Source organism: Arachis duranensis, chromosome 3, assembly GCF_000817695.3.
Source record: "Arachis duranensis cultivar V14167 chromosome 3, aradu.V14167.gnm2.J7QH, whole genome shotgun sequence".
In the NCBI taxonomy this organism is placed as follows: Eukaryota; Viridiplantae; Streptophyta; class Magnoliopsida; order Fabales; family Fabaceae; genus Arachis; species Arachis duranensis.
This window is the reverse complement of record NC_029774.3, coordinates 108,809,392-108,826,222: the sequence shown is the minus strand read 5'-3', so window position 1 is coordinate 108,826,222 and position 16,831 is coordinate 108,809,392. Positions and strand designations below refer to the sequence as shown.

General features: G+C 36.2%; 3 protein-coding genes across 4 annotated transcripts; 1 reads left to right on the top strand and 2 right to left on the bottom strand.

The window, feature by feature from the left end:
- The first annotated feature begins 6,851 nt into the window (after positions 1-6,851).
- LOC107480106 (auxin response factor 2B) lies at positions 6,852-11,506 on the top strand. Its single transcript, XM_016100221.3, has 15 exons — positions 6,852-7,129; positions 7,229-7,341; positions 7,436-7,531; positions 7,642-7,698; positions 7,815-7,970; positions 8,069-8,153; positions 8,275-8,365; positions 8,448-8,612; positions 8,798-8,917; positions 9,072-9,147; positions 9,229-9,400; positions 9,496-10,409; positions 10,499-10,689; positions 10,782-10,981; positions 11,126-11,506. Exons 1-14 carry the CDS (start codon positions 7,012-7,014, stop codon positions 10,957-10,959), a joined length of 2,532 nt encoding a protein of 843 aa, XP_015955707.1. The 5' UTR covers positions 6,852-7,011; the 3' UTR covers positions 10,960-10,981; positions 11,126-11,506.
- Positions 11,507-11,762: 256 nt separating this feature from the next.
- LOC107480107 (transcription factor SCREAM2-like) lies at positions 11,763-15,330 on the bottom strand. 2 transcript variants are annotated; one of them, XM_016100222.3, is made up of 4 exons: positions 15,013-15,330; positions 14,547-14,807; positions 12,993-13,163; positions 11,763-12,421 (listed from the first exon to the last, which is right to left on the bottom strand). In XM_016100222.3, the coding sequence occupies exons 1-4, from the start codon at positions 15,298-15,300 to the stop codon at positions 12,329-12,331; spliced, it is 813 nt and encodes a 270-aa protein (XP_015955708.1). In that variant the 5' UTR covers positions 15,301-15,330; the 3' UTR covers positions 11,763-12,328. The 2 variants fall into 2 exon arrangements, with proteins under 2 accessions (XP_015955708.1, XP_052114618.1); XM_052258658.1 differs by having other exon boundaries at positions 12,327-12,445.
- Positions 15,329-16,082, bottom strand: LOC107480058 (uncharacterized). Its single transcript, XM_016100179.1, has 2 exons — positions 15,435-16,082; positions 15,329-15,346 (listed from the first exon to the last, which is right to left on the bottom strand). Exons 1-2 carry the CDS (start codon positions 16,080-16,082, stop codon positions 15,329-15,331), a joined length of 666 nt encoding a protein of 221 aa, XP_015955665.1.
- Between the last annotated feature and the right edge of the window lie 749 nt (positions 16,083-16,831).

The following is a 16,831-nucleotide window of genomic DNA, read 5'->3' as shown; positions in this document are numbered from 1 at the left end:
ACATGACCAAGATATGTTTGGCTTTTGACTAGCAGTTTGATTTGATTCAATTATGGCTAGAACTTGTAAAAGGTGGCAACGTTTACAGGATCATATGCAAATCAAAATTTCAATTTCTTTTACTTGTAGCCTTGTTCTTCATTTTATTTTCGGGAACCAAGTAATTAGTAATTAATTATAATGAAATTAGTCATTTAAAACTTAGATGCGTAGACAATATGCAAAGTGCATTAATTAATATGTCTTTCTTTTTGATATTATATTTAGGTGCATTTCGTAATATATATGAAAACTAAAAGAGAGAATAATAAAAATAGTATCTTACCTAATATATTGATGACACAAGTAGATGGCTAAATATACATACATAGATGGCTAAATATACATACAATAATGTGAAAGAAAATGGATTTGGAAACGTGCGAAGGGAAGATAGAATCACATTTTTCTTTGAGCACAAGTTAAGAAAATAATAAAAGATGTGTCATGTGTGGTAGAAGATGACTTGCTCGTTATTATTGGATTCACTGCAAGATAGATATATTCAATACAATATTTTCAGTTTTATATAGAATTCAGATTTAAATAACATTATAATCGTGTTTCGAAGAACCAAAAAAACCTAATAATCCAAATATATTAATTACAAGAATGGATTTGAAGGGGGGAAAAGAAGAGTGAGATCCAAAAAAAGGTTGAACATTATGGACCCTATTGATAATATAAATGAAGGGAGGGGCAAAAATATAAAGTATGAGATAAGAGCATGAAGAGGGGAAAGCAAAGACACGAAAATGGAGCGACAGCTGCTGCTGGGTGTCCACAGTTGTGTGGTGCCCTACCTCCCAGGCGCATCAAAGTTCTTATCGTCATTTGTCACATAAAAATAATAAATAAATAGAAAACAAAAAGGCGCAAACCATGGTTAGGTTAAGGGGGGGAGTGGGGAGTGTTAAATGCGCCCTGTCTACCCATACCATGCCCCATTGCATATGCACATCGCTGCCCGTTAATAGCACGACAGTGCCATTTCCCAATAAAAACACAACAACTTTCCCGCCACCGTCAACTACACACGCCGTTAACTCCCCACACCAATTCCTACCGTAGTTGTAAAAACTAAACCGGATTGGCCGGTTCGATTAGAAAACCGCACAAGGTAAAGAATTGGAGAGAACCAATTTGAACCGATCAGTTTTGATAAAACCGGAGAAGCGACAGTTTTGTGTAATCCAATCGGTTCGAAACTTCTTTTTTTTTTCTTTATCAAAATGACAGTTTTGGTCTTTTTTAAAAAAAAACCCTAGCCCTAATGTCCTAAACGGTTATCCCTCTTCGAAAGCTCTCTTCCTCACCTCATCACACCATAGTCTCTCAGTCTCTCTCAATCTCACTCCAGAACTAACAATCATTGGTTGTCTCCTCTGCTTCGTCTCACCGGCTACGGTGCGTCTCCAACTACGCTGCGTCTGTAGCTTCCCTACGTCGTCGCATCTTTGGCTCGCAAGCAACCTGCCTCGTCGCGTCTTTGGCTCGCAAGCAACCTGCCTCGTCGCATCTCCTTGTTCTGCGTCTCTCGTCGTCGTTGTTGTGTCCTCTCCGTCTCTGTTGCCTCCCCCTCGTCAGAGTCTACTTTGCCGTTTTCGAACAAGTTGGTCTCCTCATTTCTCTGTGCTCGTGAAGTGAAACCCATATTATTTCTGTTTTTTTAGTTATTCGTTGGATTTTAATTTGATTAAGTGAGTGAATAACTGATTAATGATGGTAAATTATTGATTATGAATCTGTTTATATTATATTGTTAATTATAACTTGTTGAATTTGTGATTCTTGGCCGTGTAACATATATAGGTTAATGGCAGATTGATGTTTTTTTTAATTATTAGTGTTTATGATTGTTTTTGTGTGCTTGTTGTTTGAACATTATTATTCATGTTTCCTCTCTTTGGCTTGTGAATATATAGGATAGAGATAGTTATTGAAAGATGATGCAGAAATATATTGGCGCAGATGTAACATCAATGGTGACATTACCAGTTATTATCTGTGAGCCAATGACTATGCTTCAGAAAATGGCAGAGGTCTAATAACTAGGAGATGCTGGTTGTTATTATTTATATATTTTGTGTAAGATCCGAGAAAAATTAACTAGTAAATTAATTAGTTAAAACTGTATTAATTGGGATTAAAGCGCCCGGAATATGTAAAAATATTAGAAACTATAATTTAGAAATTTAACAGTAAAATTTGAATTAAGAAAATTAAATTGAGCGCGACAATATAATTATTTTGGGAAAAATGCGTACCGATATTAAAATTAGTTGTACCGGCTTAAATTTGTCCGGTACTGTGAATGAGAAAAATTGAAAATGTGAAAACGATAAGGAAAAATATTTAAAATGAAAGTTTGAGCACCTATTTTAAAAGTTTTGGCCCAAAGTTGGATCAAGAAGCTAAGAACTTGAGTTGGACCACACTTGGGCCCAAGCCTAAGTATATATAGCCCACACACTTAATAAATTTCAGCTAATCCTCTTCATTTTGAGAGAAAACAACGTTGATGGAGAAGAGAAAGAAGAGAGAAATAAACTCTAGCTTCATACACTTTCAATCCACCATAACTTTTGCTCCGAAGCTCTGATTAACAAGTTGTTTGCAGCCACGCGACGCTCTCCTCATCCTCTTCAATTATATCTGATTAGTTTGGTGAGCAACTTAAAATCCTAGCTCTAATTTCTCATTCACATATGATTTTGTATTTTGAACTTGGGTATTGAAGATTTTTAGTGATTTTGATGTTATAGGAGTTCTCTAGCTTGTGTTCTTGGTGGTTTTCGTCATTAAATTCAGTGGGTAAAGGTAAAGATCCCTTTTTTTCTCTTGGTTCATCAATTTCTATAAGCTCTAGTTTTGACATTGTGCCAAATTGTATGATATGGTATTAGATTGAGTAATCAGAAGCTTGACTTGGTAGGATTGTGGAATTGAGGGTTGGAAGTTGGAAGGAAAAGCTTGAAATTTGCAACATTAAGATATAGCTTTAAGTTTCAGGTAAATGCCACGTAATGTGACATGAAATAGGCTAGTGGACCTAGAATTATTGTTGAATTGTTGTGGTTGATTGTTTGGTTTAGTAAAAATTGTGATATGTTGGGTGTTTGATTGATTTGGAATAAATGTGATGATGGATTAGTATAAAGTTATGCATATATGTGAATGATATTGTGGTATGATTGAATATGATGCTTGCTTGTTGTGAAAATTGGGTCGGATGCCGTGATAGGATGATAAATCCCTATGTGGTAAGTCGAAGTAAATGATGTAAATTGTTGAATGAGAATGAGATGATTGATTATAATTTGGTTGTGATATTGTAAATTGAGTGGTAATATTGATTATGATAATGTTTGATGAGAAAATTGAGCCAGAGGCCGTGATAGGGTGAAAAATCCTCTATTTGGTAAGTTGAGATAATCATTGGTGTACCATGTTATAAATTATTGGAAATAACGATAATGAGTTGGATGATTGGCTTTGGTTTGGTTGTGAATATTAGAATTATGAATGTTGTGTGTTGTTATTGAATGGATATAGTTGATAGAATGTGTTAAATAAGTTGGAAGTGGGTTGATTTAGGCTTGAAATGGTTGAGGATTAATAAACGAGTATTTGAAATACGTAGAAATAGTTTTGGAATGGTTTAGGATTGAATTGGATTGAGAATTTATGAAATTGAGCAATGGTGTAAATTTGGTAAAAAATCAATTTTTAGCCAACTTCAATGGGTCATAACTTGGCACTCGGAGTTTGGATTTAAGCAAAACTTGTCTTAAATTAAAGTTAGTAGAAAGATCTTTAAAACCATCTAAGAATGAAAGAAAATATAATTTTGTAGAAAAAGTAATGAATGATTGAAAATTGGGTTCTAAATTTAAAATCTAAGAGTTTGTAGAAAAACCAGAAATTTTGGAATGTGTACGCATGCACAAGGTTGTGCGTGTGCACATGTCAGAATGGATGAAGCGACTCGTGCGTACACATAAGGAGTGTGCGCACACATGAGAGAAATTTTACAAGTTGTGCATACGCACAACTTGTCATGCGTATGCACAAGCAGGGAAATGCTTCTGATATGTTCGTACGCACGCACAAGGTGATGCATATACGCAAGTCTTGAGTATAGAGACGGTAGATTAGATGGTAGAAAGCATTGAGAAGAAAATTATTGAGTCGAAATGAGTTGAGGGTGATCAAAGGGATGAGTTGATATGATTGGATGATGGAAATGAGTTTGATTAATATGATACCTCTCTGGGTAGATGCAAGGGTTGTGGTCCCACTTACTCCGGGTTGAGATTGGAACTTCATGGGTAGATGCAACAGTTGTGGTTCGCCCCATTTGCTCTGGATTGTGATTAGAACTCCCTAGGTAAATGCAAGGGTTGTGATTTATCTTATTTGCTTCGGGTTGAAATTTGAGACACTTTGTTGACTCTCCGTCGCAAGTTATGGCCAGACACTTAGATCCTCCCAGATGATTCCCCCAAGAGAAGTTGATGAATATGAATACCTCTTGGGATGCGCGCACAGAAGGACTATTCAGGGTTCGCTATCGGACATGTCGGGTTTTGGCTTATAACTGACAGATGAGCTCATTGGCCGTAGGGCAGACATGCATCATTTCTATTTGTGTGTATTGATTGGGTGTGCATCTTGTATTTGGCTTGCCTTTTTGAATAATTGTATCTTTATGCTATTTGAGCTAATTGCTTTATCTGTTCTCTCTATTTGTGTATTCTTTATACTGTTTTGTATATATTTGAACAACTGAGAGATCCTTTATGCTGGTGGTGGTGACACTGAGGGTTATTCCTGATGTGGTGATTGGAGGTTTGTGAGAAACTGAGAATAAATTGATAGATTAGAAATCCTTAGGCAAGTTGCCATTTTCTGGTGTAGTGAGAACCCTAGGTTTGGATCCAGGGAACTTTGAAGATTAAGATTGTCTTGAGAGTTTCTGTTACTTTATATTGTATCGATTCAACACTTTTACCCTACTGAGAATCCGGTGGTTTGGGTTCTCACCCATATATTATTTCTGTTTTTCAGATGCAGGTCCAAGCGCTTCTCAGTGAGAAGGAGTTTTATCTGGAAGATAGTGAAGAATACTTTTGTTTCTGTTTTGGTTTTAGATTCTCTCTTTCTTTTGAAAAAATTTATGTGATGTATTTATTATAAAGATTTGCCTTTAGAGGCTTATAATGTATTTTTGGAGAGATAAATTATGTATATCAAACTGTTATACTATTATAACTCTAGCTGGCTTAATCTTCGTTGGCTAAGACTAGTAAATAGTTATGTATACTTACATATGTCTCCTTACTCTTATTCTTTCTTTAAGCTTTCAATTATCTACTTTTCTGTCGCGCTTATGCATGTTATTGAGTGTGAACAATTGGCAAATTATCTTTTATACGAGGTTTAAATTCTCTTACAAGCTTCTAGCTTAATATCTTATTCTATACATAAGTATTTATATTTCAGCCTTGTGTCATAGCACCAAACCCTCATTGAATTATGACTTAAATACAAGACTTTGAAGGATAGGGTGTTACATTTTGTAATGTCAATTGATTGAGTTTTTATATCACATGACCTAGTTGATGGAATACTTCTACTTGTTGGATCGGACTGATGAATCAGAGGATCCATATATGCGGTTGATATAAGCATGTAAGTTCTTCTTCCCCTTGTACTTCTCTTTTCATGTATTTTGTTTCGATGAACTTTGTGTGCAGGTACAAGGTTTCAGGTCCTAATGTCAGCAATTATTGGGTTAGCCATAAAGCATATGTTGGTGGGAGTGATGCAGACGATGTAAATAAACCTACCGTTGACAATTAAATTGTACATATCCTTTAACTCCCTTTGTGTTGTTCAATTTATGTGAATTTTTATGGACAAATTAGTCAAATCAGCATCCCTAAAAAAAAATACAATATATTTAGTTGTTGATTCTCATGTAAAAAAAAGTACTAATGTGCACACTTCTAATCTATCAAGTTGTTAATTTGTGATTAATCTCTTTATTCAATATCTTTTAACGTTTTTTTGGTAACGAGATAAAAAGATACTACAAATAAATCAAATTATGATTAATTGTAGCTATTTATGTAAAAAATTGAGATTAAATTGTAAATACAGGTATTAAAGGTGAAGTTGGTTTATTTATAGTTAATTGAAGGTTATGCATATTGTTGTGTACTGAATGTATTGTATGTAACTTGTTTACAATCAAACTTTGTGTGATTTCATGAAGCAATTAGAAACTACCCTTTGAAAAATATTTGTCAGATGAAGAACAATACTCCAACTTAGAAATTACTTTTTGAATATAATTTATAAATTGTTATTTTTATTATATCAAATTAAGATATTATTGTAGTAGTACTAACTAATTTCATGTCTACCTTTGTATTAATTGTTTTTAGAATTTAAAAGTTGGTTATTCTTAAAATGTTGGTGAATATATGTATTTTAAATTTTTGATTATTTTATATTTTTTATTTATGTGGGATCGATTTTACCAATTCAACCAATAATTTATCGATTGAACCAATAAATCAATAAACTAATAACATGATCGGTATGATCATTGATTCGGTTCTTACAACTATTATCTTACTCGGCAATCCCCACCCGGCCCCCATTCAATCACTCATGTGTCCCGTTAACGGCGCTTATCACCGGCTGTAGCCGGTTGCCATCGAAAGTGGTTTAAGAATTGACCGCGGTTGAAATAATTGCACGCAGTTTTGACCACTCTAGTTAAGTCTTCTCCCTCCGACAGTGCGAGGGTTGCGTTTGTTTGTGTAGATTCTGGACTGTAGAAGAAGGGAAGAGACGAAGCTAAAAGATTTTCGGTTGTTTTTCCTTTTTCTTGTTTCTGTGATGTGAAAGAGTTTGTGCGTGTGTGTTTTTTGAGAGATCTGAGAGTGCGAGGAAAAAGTAATGGCATCAACAGAGGAATTGATGAACAGAAAAGTGGAAACCAACAACAACAATGGTGGAATGAACGCAGCAGAGGCTCAAAACGCTTCTTCTTCTTCTTCATCGTCATCAGCTAGAGGTATGTGTCTTTTAGCTTCTCATTTTTTATGGTTTCTCATGAGAAGCATTTGGTTCGTGGAGCTTGATTTGAGTATCTGGTTTGGCTTTGTTTTCACAGACGCGGAAGCTGCGCTTTACAAGGAGCTATGGCACGCATGTGCAGGTCCCCTTGTGACAGTGCCGAAAGAAGGAGAGCTCGTCTTCTATTTCCCTCAAGGACATATTGAGCAGGTTTAGCACCTTTCTCTCTTGTTTTCAATAATAAATTCTCCATTTCGGAGGTTCTACCTGTTCTTCCTTCTCTAATGGATATTTCTTTCTGTAGGTGGAGGCGTCCACGAATCAGGTTGCGGAGCAGCATATGCCGGTTTACGATCTCCCGTCCAAGATCCTTTGTCGCGTCATCAACGTCATGCTCAAGGTACTCTGAAATTGGATGGACGAGATTCCTGAATTTCTTGTTTTCTTATTTTTTAGATTCCTGAATTTCTTGTTTTCCAATTTTCCTAATTTTTTTACTGAAAATTTCAGGCGGAGCCGGACACGGATGAGGTGTTTGCTCAATTGACTTTACTTCCGGAGCCAAATGTAAGTTATCCACTTGTTTTTGGCTTTTGGCTTGGTAGTTGTTGAATAACTTGTTTCTTTTCTCTCTCTCTCTCTCTAATTGTTTTTTTTGGGAAATTGGATCTTAAATTTCACAGCAAGATGAGAATGCCGTGGAGAAAGCGATTCCGCCAGCTCCGCCGCCACGATTTCACGTGCATTCGTTTTGCAAGACTCTAACGGCATCCGACACTAGTACTCATGGTGGATTTTCAGTGTTGAGACGACACGCTGACGAGTGTCTTCCTCCCTTGGTATGGGTTTCACCATTCGTTGTTATCAGTTCTTGTATCTGGGTTCATTACAGCTGAATTTGGAGGATTTATCATCGATTCTGTTTGTTTGTGAACAGGACATGTCAAAGCAGCCACCCACCCAGGAACTGGTGGCCAAGGATCTCCATGGAAATGAGTGGCGATTCAGGCATATCTTTCGCGGTAATTACTCATTTTTCTAGCAGTTATATGACATACGTAGGAGAGGCATATCTTTTGTTTGGATAGTGTATCTTTTGTGTTATTTCTTTTGTCTGTCACTGAGGAGGCCTGAAAATTCCAGGTCAACCGCGCAGACACTTACTACAAAGTGGTTGGAGTGTTTTTGTCAGCTCCAAGAGGCTGGTTGCTGGGGATGCATTTATATTTCTGAGGTTTGTTATTTCGTGAGTGGGGTTTCTAAGATGTCACTGCTTTTGTTATTCTATTTAGCATGACTAATTTAGTAAGTTCCAGAGGTGAGAATGGGGAACTTCGAGTTGGTGTCAGGCGCGCAATGAGACAGCAGGGTAATGTTCCATCATCAGTTATCTCTAGCCACAGCATGCATCTTGGTGTGCTTGCAACTGCATGGCATGCCATCTTGACCGGGACCATGTTCACTGTTTATTACAAGCCGAGGTTTGTAATCCCCCCCCAAAAAAAAGCTATGTCCATCTCAAGCTTGCAATAATTTATTATTGAATATTATGGGTGTGGGTGGCTAGGTGCCTGCATGCACTCATGGGTTGGTTTGATTGTTTGTTTCTTGCTGTTTGATTGCCCATTGTGGGATTTACCGTAATTCGTCCAATATTTATTTGCAGGACCAGTCCAGCTGAATTCATTGTACCATATGATCAGTATATGGAGTCTCTTAAAAACAATTATACTATAGGATTGCGGTTCAAAATGAGGTTTGAAGGTGAAGAGGCTCCTGAGCAAAGGTAGGATTGGTTAATGTGTCTTAGTCATATATTGTGATTTTCTTTTTCTTTTATGTCTCTTGTTTGTTTATGAAATTTGGATGTATTGCATTATTATTAATAAACATACAATTTGATGGAAGAAATTCCTGGCCTTGGCATGTTAAATGTGTAGGTTCACTGGTACTATTGTTGGGATTGAAGATGCCGACTCCAAGAGGTGGCCAGAATCCAAATGGAGAAGTCTAAAGGTTGTTCTCTTGTTTTTATGATAGTGGCTGCTTTGACAGGCATGTTTTAGACAAGTTCCTCATGTGTGATGTGTCTTTCAGGTGAGATGGGACGAAACATCTACCATACCTCGTCCTGAGAGAGTTTCCCCTTGGAAAATAGAGCCTGCTCTTGCTCCGCCAGCTCTAAACCCTCTTCCAATGCCCAGGCCTAAAAGGCCTCGTTCGAATGCCATTCCATCATCCCCAGATTCTTCTGTTCTTACTCGTGAAGGTATGTATAGGATAAGTGACATTGGATCTTCGGTGTTTAAGTATTCTTTCTTGCTGGTTATGTGAATTCTGATACATTCTTTTGTGGTTAGACAGCATCATCTAAAGCGAGCGTAGACCCTTTACCACCAAGCGGATTTCCAAGGGTCTTGCAAGGTCAAGAATTCTCGACCTTGCGGGGCAACTTTGCAGAAAGTAATGAGTCGGATACTGCTGAGAAGTCTGTCGTGTGGCCACCAGCAGTAGATGATGAGAAGATTGATGTTGTTTCTACTTCTAGACGGTATGGGCCAGAGAGCTGGATGTCAATGGGGAGGCATGAGCTGCCATACTCGGATCTTCTTTCAGGCTTTGGAGCCAATGGAGATCCTTCTTCCCGGTCATCCTTGATTGATCAGTCTGATTCTGTTGCTAACCCTGGTAGAAAGCATTTATTAGATCGTGAAGGCAAAACTAATGTGCCAAGTAGCAGTCCATGGTCTGTAATACCTTCTAGTTTATCACTCAACCTCTTGGAGCCTAATGCAAAAGTTTCTGCCCAAGGTGGTGATGCAGCTTACCAAATTCGAGGGAACTTGAGGTATGGTGCATTTGGTGAATACCCTGTGCTTCATGGTCATAAAGTTGAGAATTCACATGGAAACTTGTCAATGCCACCACCACCTCTTGCTCAATATGAGAGTCCTCGTTCCAAGGAACTGCTGCGTAAACCGAAATCAGCGAAAACCTCTGATGTTGCAAGACCCAAAGATGGTGACTGCAAACTATTTGGCATCTCACTTCTCAGTAGCCCACCTGCACCAGAGACTCCTACATCACAAAGAAATGTTGCAAGTGAGACAGTGAGTCACACGTACCCCACACACCAGCATCGTACATTTGAAAATGAACAGAAGTCTGAAAATTCAATGGGCTCTAAAGCAACAGATGGTCTAGCTGTAGTCGATGAGCTGCATCTGAGAGATGTTCAACCCAAACCACATAGTGGTTCTGCTAGGAGTTGCACTAAAGTAAGATTCTTTAGTGTTCGATGGACTTTAAAGAAAATAACAGGTTGGACTTTTTCTGGTAAAATTAATCTATTGTTTTTTTATTTTAGGTTCACAAGAAGGGGATTGCCCTTGGTAGGTCAGTGGATCTTACGAAATTCAGTGGCTATGGTGAATTAATTGCTGAATTGGATCAGTTGTTTGAATTTGGGGGTGAACTGATATCTGCCAAAAAGGACTGGCTTACTGTATACACTGACAATGAGGGCGACATGATGCTTGTTGGTGATGATCCATGGCAGTAAGGATCACTATTAATTACACATCTTAGTATTAAATCGTATATTTTCTTAAGAATGGGGAGATCATTTGCTTTCATTCTGTTTAATTCAGGGAGTTTTGTGCAATGGTACGTAAAATTTACATCTATCCCAGAGAGGAGATCCAGAAAATGAGCCCTGGTACTTTAAGTTCAAAAAACGAAGAGAACCAGTTGGCTAGTGAAGGTGTTGATGCACAAGAAATCAGATGCCAGCAGCATCACCCAACTTCAACGCCTGATCATTCATAGATTTGTTTCCTGTAGCTTCCAGGTAACCCTGTTCTCACCTACTCCTATAAGCACCAGAGTCAATGATGTTTTCCATCCCCCAATTCATGTTGTTGCATTGCGTGAACTTTGAACCTTAGTTTCCTGGAAGAATCTTCCGGTCTAACTTAACTTTGTCTTGATCCAGATTCCGGACTGGAGTGGATATATAGTATGGGACGACTGTTAGAAGCCATCCAGTTGGAGAATATGACCATATGAAGAAATTTCCAATTCTGAACTTGACTGCTTCTGAAGTACACGCATGTATTTGGAATCAGAATATGGATGGCATGAACGGATATCCATCCAATTTTGGACCATGTCGTGGAATGAGTAGTATTAGTATATATGCATTTCTAGTAATAGGCTTATGTCTTGATCAAGGTGATATGGTGGGTTATGTTGGCCTTGCATTTTTCAACAATCCTGCCGTGTACATAGTTATTCTACCGTATCCTTAGAACCCCAACCCATTAATTAATGTAACTATGTTTCATATACAAGGGCGGTTTATCTGATTGTTAAATTTGATTGTCTCTTTATTTTAGTGATAACTTGTGCCAGTATATGAGAACTCATCGGAGATCATTATCATTGTGGATATCAATTTGGATTTTGCAACATGTATAATATAATTATAATTCTGTGCCTTTCCACATTTGTGCCTTGGTGTTTGGTGGGTGAGGTAGCATTACGGTCATAGGGTTTCCGCGTGAACGGTGAAGATTAAAATTCTAGTCATATCCTGATAGAAGAAAGTGGACACTTTGGTCAGAAAATCTTGATGGGGGATTTGAAAATTATGTAGTAGTGTAATGTGTCGTGGGTAATTGTTGATGTGGCATTACTACTTGCAATGTGGTCCTCTCTAGTTTCTAGTTTCTACCGATGTTACGTGATAAAGCTTCCTTCCTAGAAAGCACCAAGGTCGAAGGTCCAATTATAGTTTTTCATTTAAATAAAAACACAACTTTTCAACCAGAAACACAAACGCTATTGTAGCACGTTGTGGACCTCATCATCTTCCATGTTCTGTCCTTTATGTCTATAAAGCTTTGGCCCTAAGGGTTGGTCATTTATTTTGATTACTAAAAGTAGGCTCCGGTGGGGACTCTGGCTGGCGAAACCCTTAAATCTTTCCTGCATTTGCATGCTAAAAGCGTTATACATAGGGACCATGAATTGAAATTAAGTTTGATTCAAGTTCAAAATGTGCATGTACATGTACTCGGTGCTAAACAGTGTGCTCGTGCTGTTTATCCGGTAAAATCCATGTAAAATTTCTCCCACTTTGACCAAAAGAGAACTAAATAATAGAAACTTATGAAGTTTCTAGCAATATCACACACTAAATGATGTTATGGAAGCCGGATGCTTCAGATGCTTCAATGAGTGCTGCTTTGATTTGATCTGGGTGGAGATCCTGACCTTCATTGCATTGCTGAAAAAAGTAGGGAAGTTAACCCTTTCACCCAAAAAACATGAAATAAACAAGAAGTTTAATGAATGTACGTACTAGAGAAGCAGAAATCATAGTAGCATTAATATAACTCTTGTGATGCATGAAATATAAACTGCCACTTATAACATCATCTATGCTAGATATAAAAAAAATTAGTCCCTAAAATTAACCACAGAAAAGAATATACTTTGAAATACAAAATACATATTAACAATGAACTAAGCTACACAAATACATGGTACTTGATTTTGGTAGCTGATTTGGGTGTGCAAATAGTATTTTTGTGATAACATATATATCTATTAAAAATCAGCCATCAATATAGAATACACATTGAAATAAAAAATACATATTAAAAATGAAATAAACTACTTAACTACATATGTATTTATAATTAATACATAGTGGCTGATTTTAGGGTACAAATAGCATTTTTATTGTATTGTATAAGGTACAATAATAATATGAACTTATATATCAAGTAATAATTTCGTGGGTATGGAACATAACATAGAGATTTAAAAGAGTGCATGTTAGCACGCATATATACCTCAGCTCGAAAAATGTCCATAGCAAAGCCATTGAAGAAACTGATAACAGCCTGCTGGATATCTAACCCAAGGTTGTCCAAAGTGGTGAGTGTTGAGAGCAACAGACCAGGCTTCTGATCACAAAACATATGGATATTTACTCCTCTTCCTTCACGCAACCCAACCTCAACCTTTACATAGTGAACACAAATAATTAATAAAAACAGAAATCACAAATAATTGCATGCCTACATTGCATTGTGTTAATGATAGTCTATATGCATATAGAAACTCTTAACTAATATACTTATCCGAATTTAAAATCATCTCCTATAATAACAACACTACTTATCTTTAGAGAATTTCTTTCTTTTTCCCTCTTTAGTAATGAACCTGATCTTGAATTAGAAGGAATTTTAGGTCCACTATCTAATATTGTATGAACACTTCAACAAATCATATTTGAAATTTTTTTGGTGAAGAGTGATGTTTGGTGAAGGTTAAAAAACGGAGTGTGCAAGCAGAAGTGCAAAATTTACACCATTGACAATGAAGGAATATTAAAATCTTTAACTAAAAACAACATAATGTAACAAAATTATAAAATTTGATAATCATTCTATCTTAACCAAATTTTTAATGAGATAAAAAGTAGTAATTAGTGATGTTACTTCACCTTAGCAAAATTCCTTTTAAAGAAATCCTAAATGGTAATCACTCAACTCAAATCAAATCTCTGACATAGAAATACAAAGTGATAATTTGTGATACTCCATTCAAAATACCAACTTAAATGATATAAACACTTAATTTAAAATGCAAAAAAAGATACTAAAAATAAAAAATCAGTCTTCTTTGACTAAAAGAATGACTAATGACTTAATACACAAAATAAATATAAAGACACAACATATATAAAAAAAACCCTTACATTTTAACTTTCATTGCATCATCATAAAACTAAGTTAACCAAACCATTTATTTATATTGTTTTTGTGGAGGCAACAAGACACCACTAACTATGAGACTCTTGGTCTTGTATACAAGTTGGATAATATAAATTGTATATATATCGTTGACCATGAGTAATAGTCAAACCTTTTATGCATATCACAGTATGACATGTGTAACTAGATCTCACAGTGAAGAATGAAGAATATAGTTAATTTTGAAAAAAAGTGTACATTACACATGATGTCTTTAATTTTTTATTTTTTTAAGTGTAAAGAGTATATATAATCTTCACTCTTCACCTAACTTTCCGCTTCATCTTAGAATTGCTCATCTTAATTACATCTAAATTTAGCAACATAAAATACATGAAAAGTTGTCCAATTCACTCTTTTCCTAAACAAATGTCTGTAGTAGTGAGTCTCATATCAAGAAAAAGAATCATGTGAACATATAACTTCCAGATAGACATGGTGTTGCTCATTGTTCGTATATCTACAATGGGTTTACGTACTAAATTAAATGTTGGAAATATACTTCATTCACAATGTGAGAGTGCAGTTATGAAATAAAAATGAGAAATAAAGACAATGAAGAAGAAGAACAATAATAGTTAATGTTACCCTGGCAGGCTGGTCATTGGGAGTTGGCAATGAAGAAGTGGGGCAAGAAGCAGTTTCCTTCATCATCATGCGGCTGGGAAGAGAAGCAGCTGCTGGCGGTAGAGTAGCAGTATTATTATTAGTTGGTGTCAAAGGATGATGCAAGCTTGAAGCAGGTGCCGTTGGAGGCATTGATTGCAATTCGTTATGAAGGTCATTAATCTTTTGCAGAAGTTCTTTCATATATTCAATTGCATCCCCAAGTATTGAAGCCCTGTCCATCTTTCATAACCACATATATAATATTAGCTTAATCAAAAATTAATCACTATGCGACTCATCATCTGAACCATATAAATTTATGCGTTTTTGAATGCTTTAAGCTAAGACCTGTAAAGTAAATTAAGTTCATGCAGTTCACATTATTTGAGTGAAAGAAGAAGAATGAACAAATTAAAACAGTGGCTATTAAGAACACGTTGCTTACTTTGCTGATATTAGGAACAACGGATCTGAGCATGTAGAGTCTGTCATTGAGCTTCTTCCTTCTGCGGCGTTCAGCCATCAAGTTCTTAGCAGGCATCCCTGTCTTCTTCTTGTTATTATTCCCTTTCTGCAAATTGAGATTATTGTTACTGTTTTTGTTGTTGTTTTCACCAATAATATTCTTGTTTTTACTACTACTCTCTGATTCCATCTTCATATCCTCAACCATGTCATGATCAGAATAATCATCATAGCTGTTTAACAAACTTCCATCTCCAGTATCTTCCATCTCCAGCTTCCTTTTCTCTTCTTCATTATTATTGTTGGTTGTGCACCTGATGATGGAGGTAATGATTCAAGAGGTCTCATGAGTATGTTGGAGTACTTGTTGTTCATCATCCATGATGATGAACTTGCAGCAACCGCACTACTACCAGTATTATTCTCAATGTTATTGTGAAAACCCTCAAAGAGGGCAAACTTATTGGGCGGTTTATCTTCTTCTTCATGTTCTTGTGGGATTACACAGCTCATGGTTGCTGATAAGCTATTATTATTGGGGTCTGATGATGAGTTGTTCAAACTTGTTGGAAAGCCTAAACCCCCCAAGAGAGTAGCATCTGCGTTTGATGGAGAGGTAGCGAAAGCTTGAGGTTCAAGAAACCCCATCACCTGTTGGCAACTATTATTATTTCCACCATTTTGATCAAACAAAGGGTTATTGGTGGTGTTGCTAGGGATCATCATGCCACTTAGAAGAGAAGAAAACATGGGTTTTGGAGTGGCCTGATGAGGGTAGTGAAGGTTGGTGATGAACGACATGGATGAAGGGAAAGAAGAGGGATGGAAGAAAGAGTTGCTGTTGTTGTTATCTTGGTGAAAGAAGTTCATGTCCCTTGTATCTGAATCTGAATCCGGAGGTTGATTTTGGATAGTAGTAACAGTGTTGTTGTTGTTGTTGTTGTTGTTTGGCATGTACCAATCTTCATTGACTACCTGAGGAGGAGGCATGATAGGAATAGGGACAAGTTGATAGGTGTTGTTGGCATCAGAGAGCTCTCTTTCTTCCATGAGACAAGTGCTGTTTGTGCTGGACATGCTTGTTGCTTCTTGTTGTAGTAACGGAAGTTGGGGGAAAAAAAACAAAGTAGACAAGTTAAAGGTGTAAAGGGATTTGCTTTTACTGAAGGTGTCTCAAGGCCTTGGCTCTTTTCCGGGGAAACAACGCAAAACCAGCTTCAACAACCACCCAATACCGCGTAACGTATTGTAACGCTATATCGTCACTTCCTTACCGCCACATCAATCAACCAGCATGTTCCGTTCTTGGACTTCCAGATATATATCACTAATTAATTATTCAATCAATAACACCACAGGGTTTAAACATGCTACTTATTGCTTGCATCACTCCCACTTCTCTACTTATATATCTGTAAATACTACCAGCGTGTAAGTCAGTACAGATTAATGTTCGTTCGTTTATAATTTAATGGGTTATTTACAAGGACACCAAAATCAACTACTAGCTATCAGTAAAAACTAAAAAATATATGTTAGAATATAAATACATATTAAAAATAAATTAAATTACACGTGTATTTATGTATAAATATATTGGTGGTTAATTTTAGTAACTAATTTTAATATACAAATAACATTTTTTTAATTAAATATATATGAATTAAAAATAGAGTTTAATTTAAAAAAATAATAGTGTAGAATATTTTATAATAGTGTAATCATATTATTTTTTTAATAATCATTCACATAATTAATATAAAAATTAATTATTTTTATTCATGTAAATTATATAATTA

Bases quoted from the DNA above. Each gene is read 5' to 3' on its own strand.
- LOC107480107 (XM_016100222.3), bottom strand. From the start codon at position 15,300: ATGGAAGATACTGGAGATGGAAGTTTGTTAAACAGCTATGATGATTAT. The intron at 13,164-14,546 runs GTAACATTAACT...CACTATGTAAAG, and splicing joins CCAATGACCAGCCTGCCAGG to GTTGAGGTTGGGTTGCGTGA. The intron at 12,422-12,992 runs GTATATATGCGT...TACTTTTTTCAG, and splicing joins TGGACATTTTTCGAGCTGAG to CAATGCAATGAAGGTCAGGA.
- LOC107480058 (XM_016100179.1), bottom strand. From the start codon at position 16,082: ATGGAAGAAAGAGAGCTCTCTGATGCCAACAACACCTATCAACTTGTC.
- LOC107480106 (XM_016100221.3), top strand. From the start codon at position 7,012: ATGGCATCAACAGAGGAATTGATGAACAGAAAAGTGGAAACCAACAAC. The intron at 9,148-9,228 runs GTTGTTCTCTTG...TGTGTCTTTCAG, and splicing joins CCAAATGGAGAAGTCTAAAG to GTGAGATGGGACGAAACATC. The intron at 9,401-9,495 runs GTATGTATAGGA...GTGGTTAGACAG, and splicing joins TTCTGTTCTTACTCGTGAAG to CATCATCTAAAGCGAGCGTA.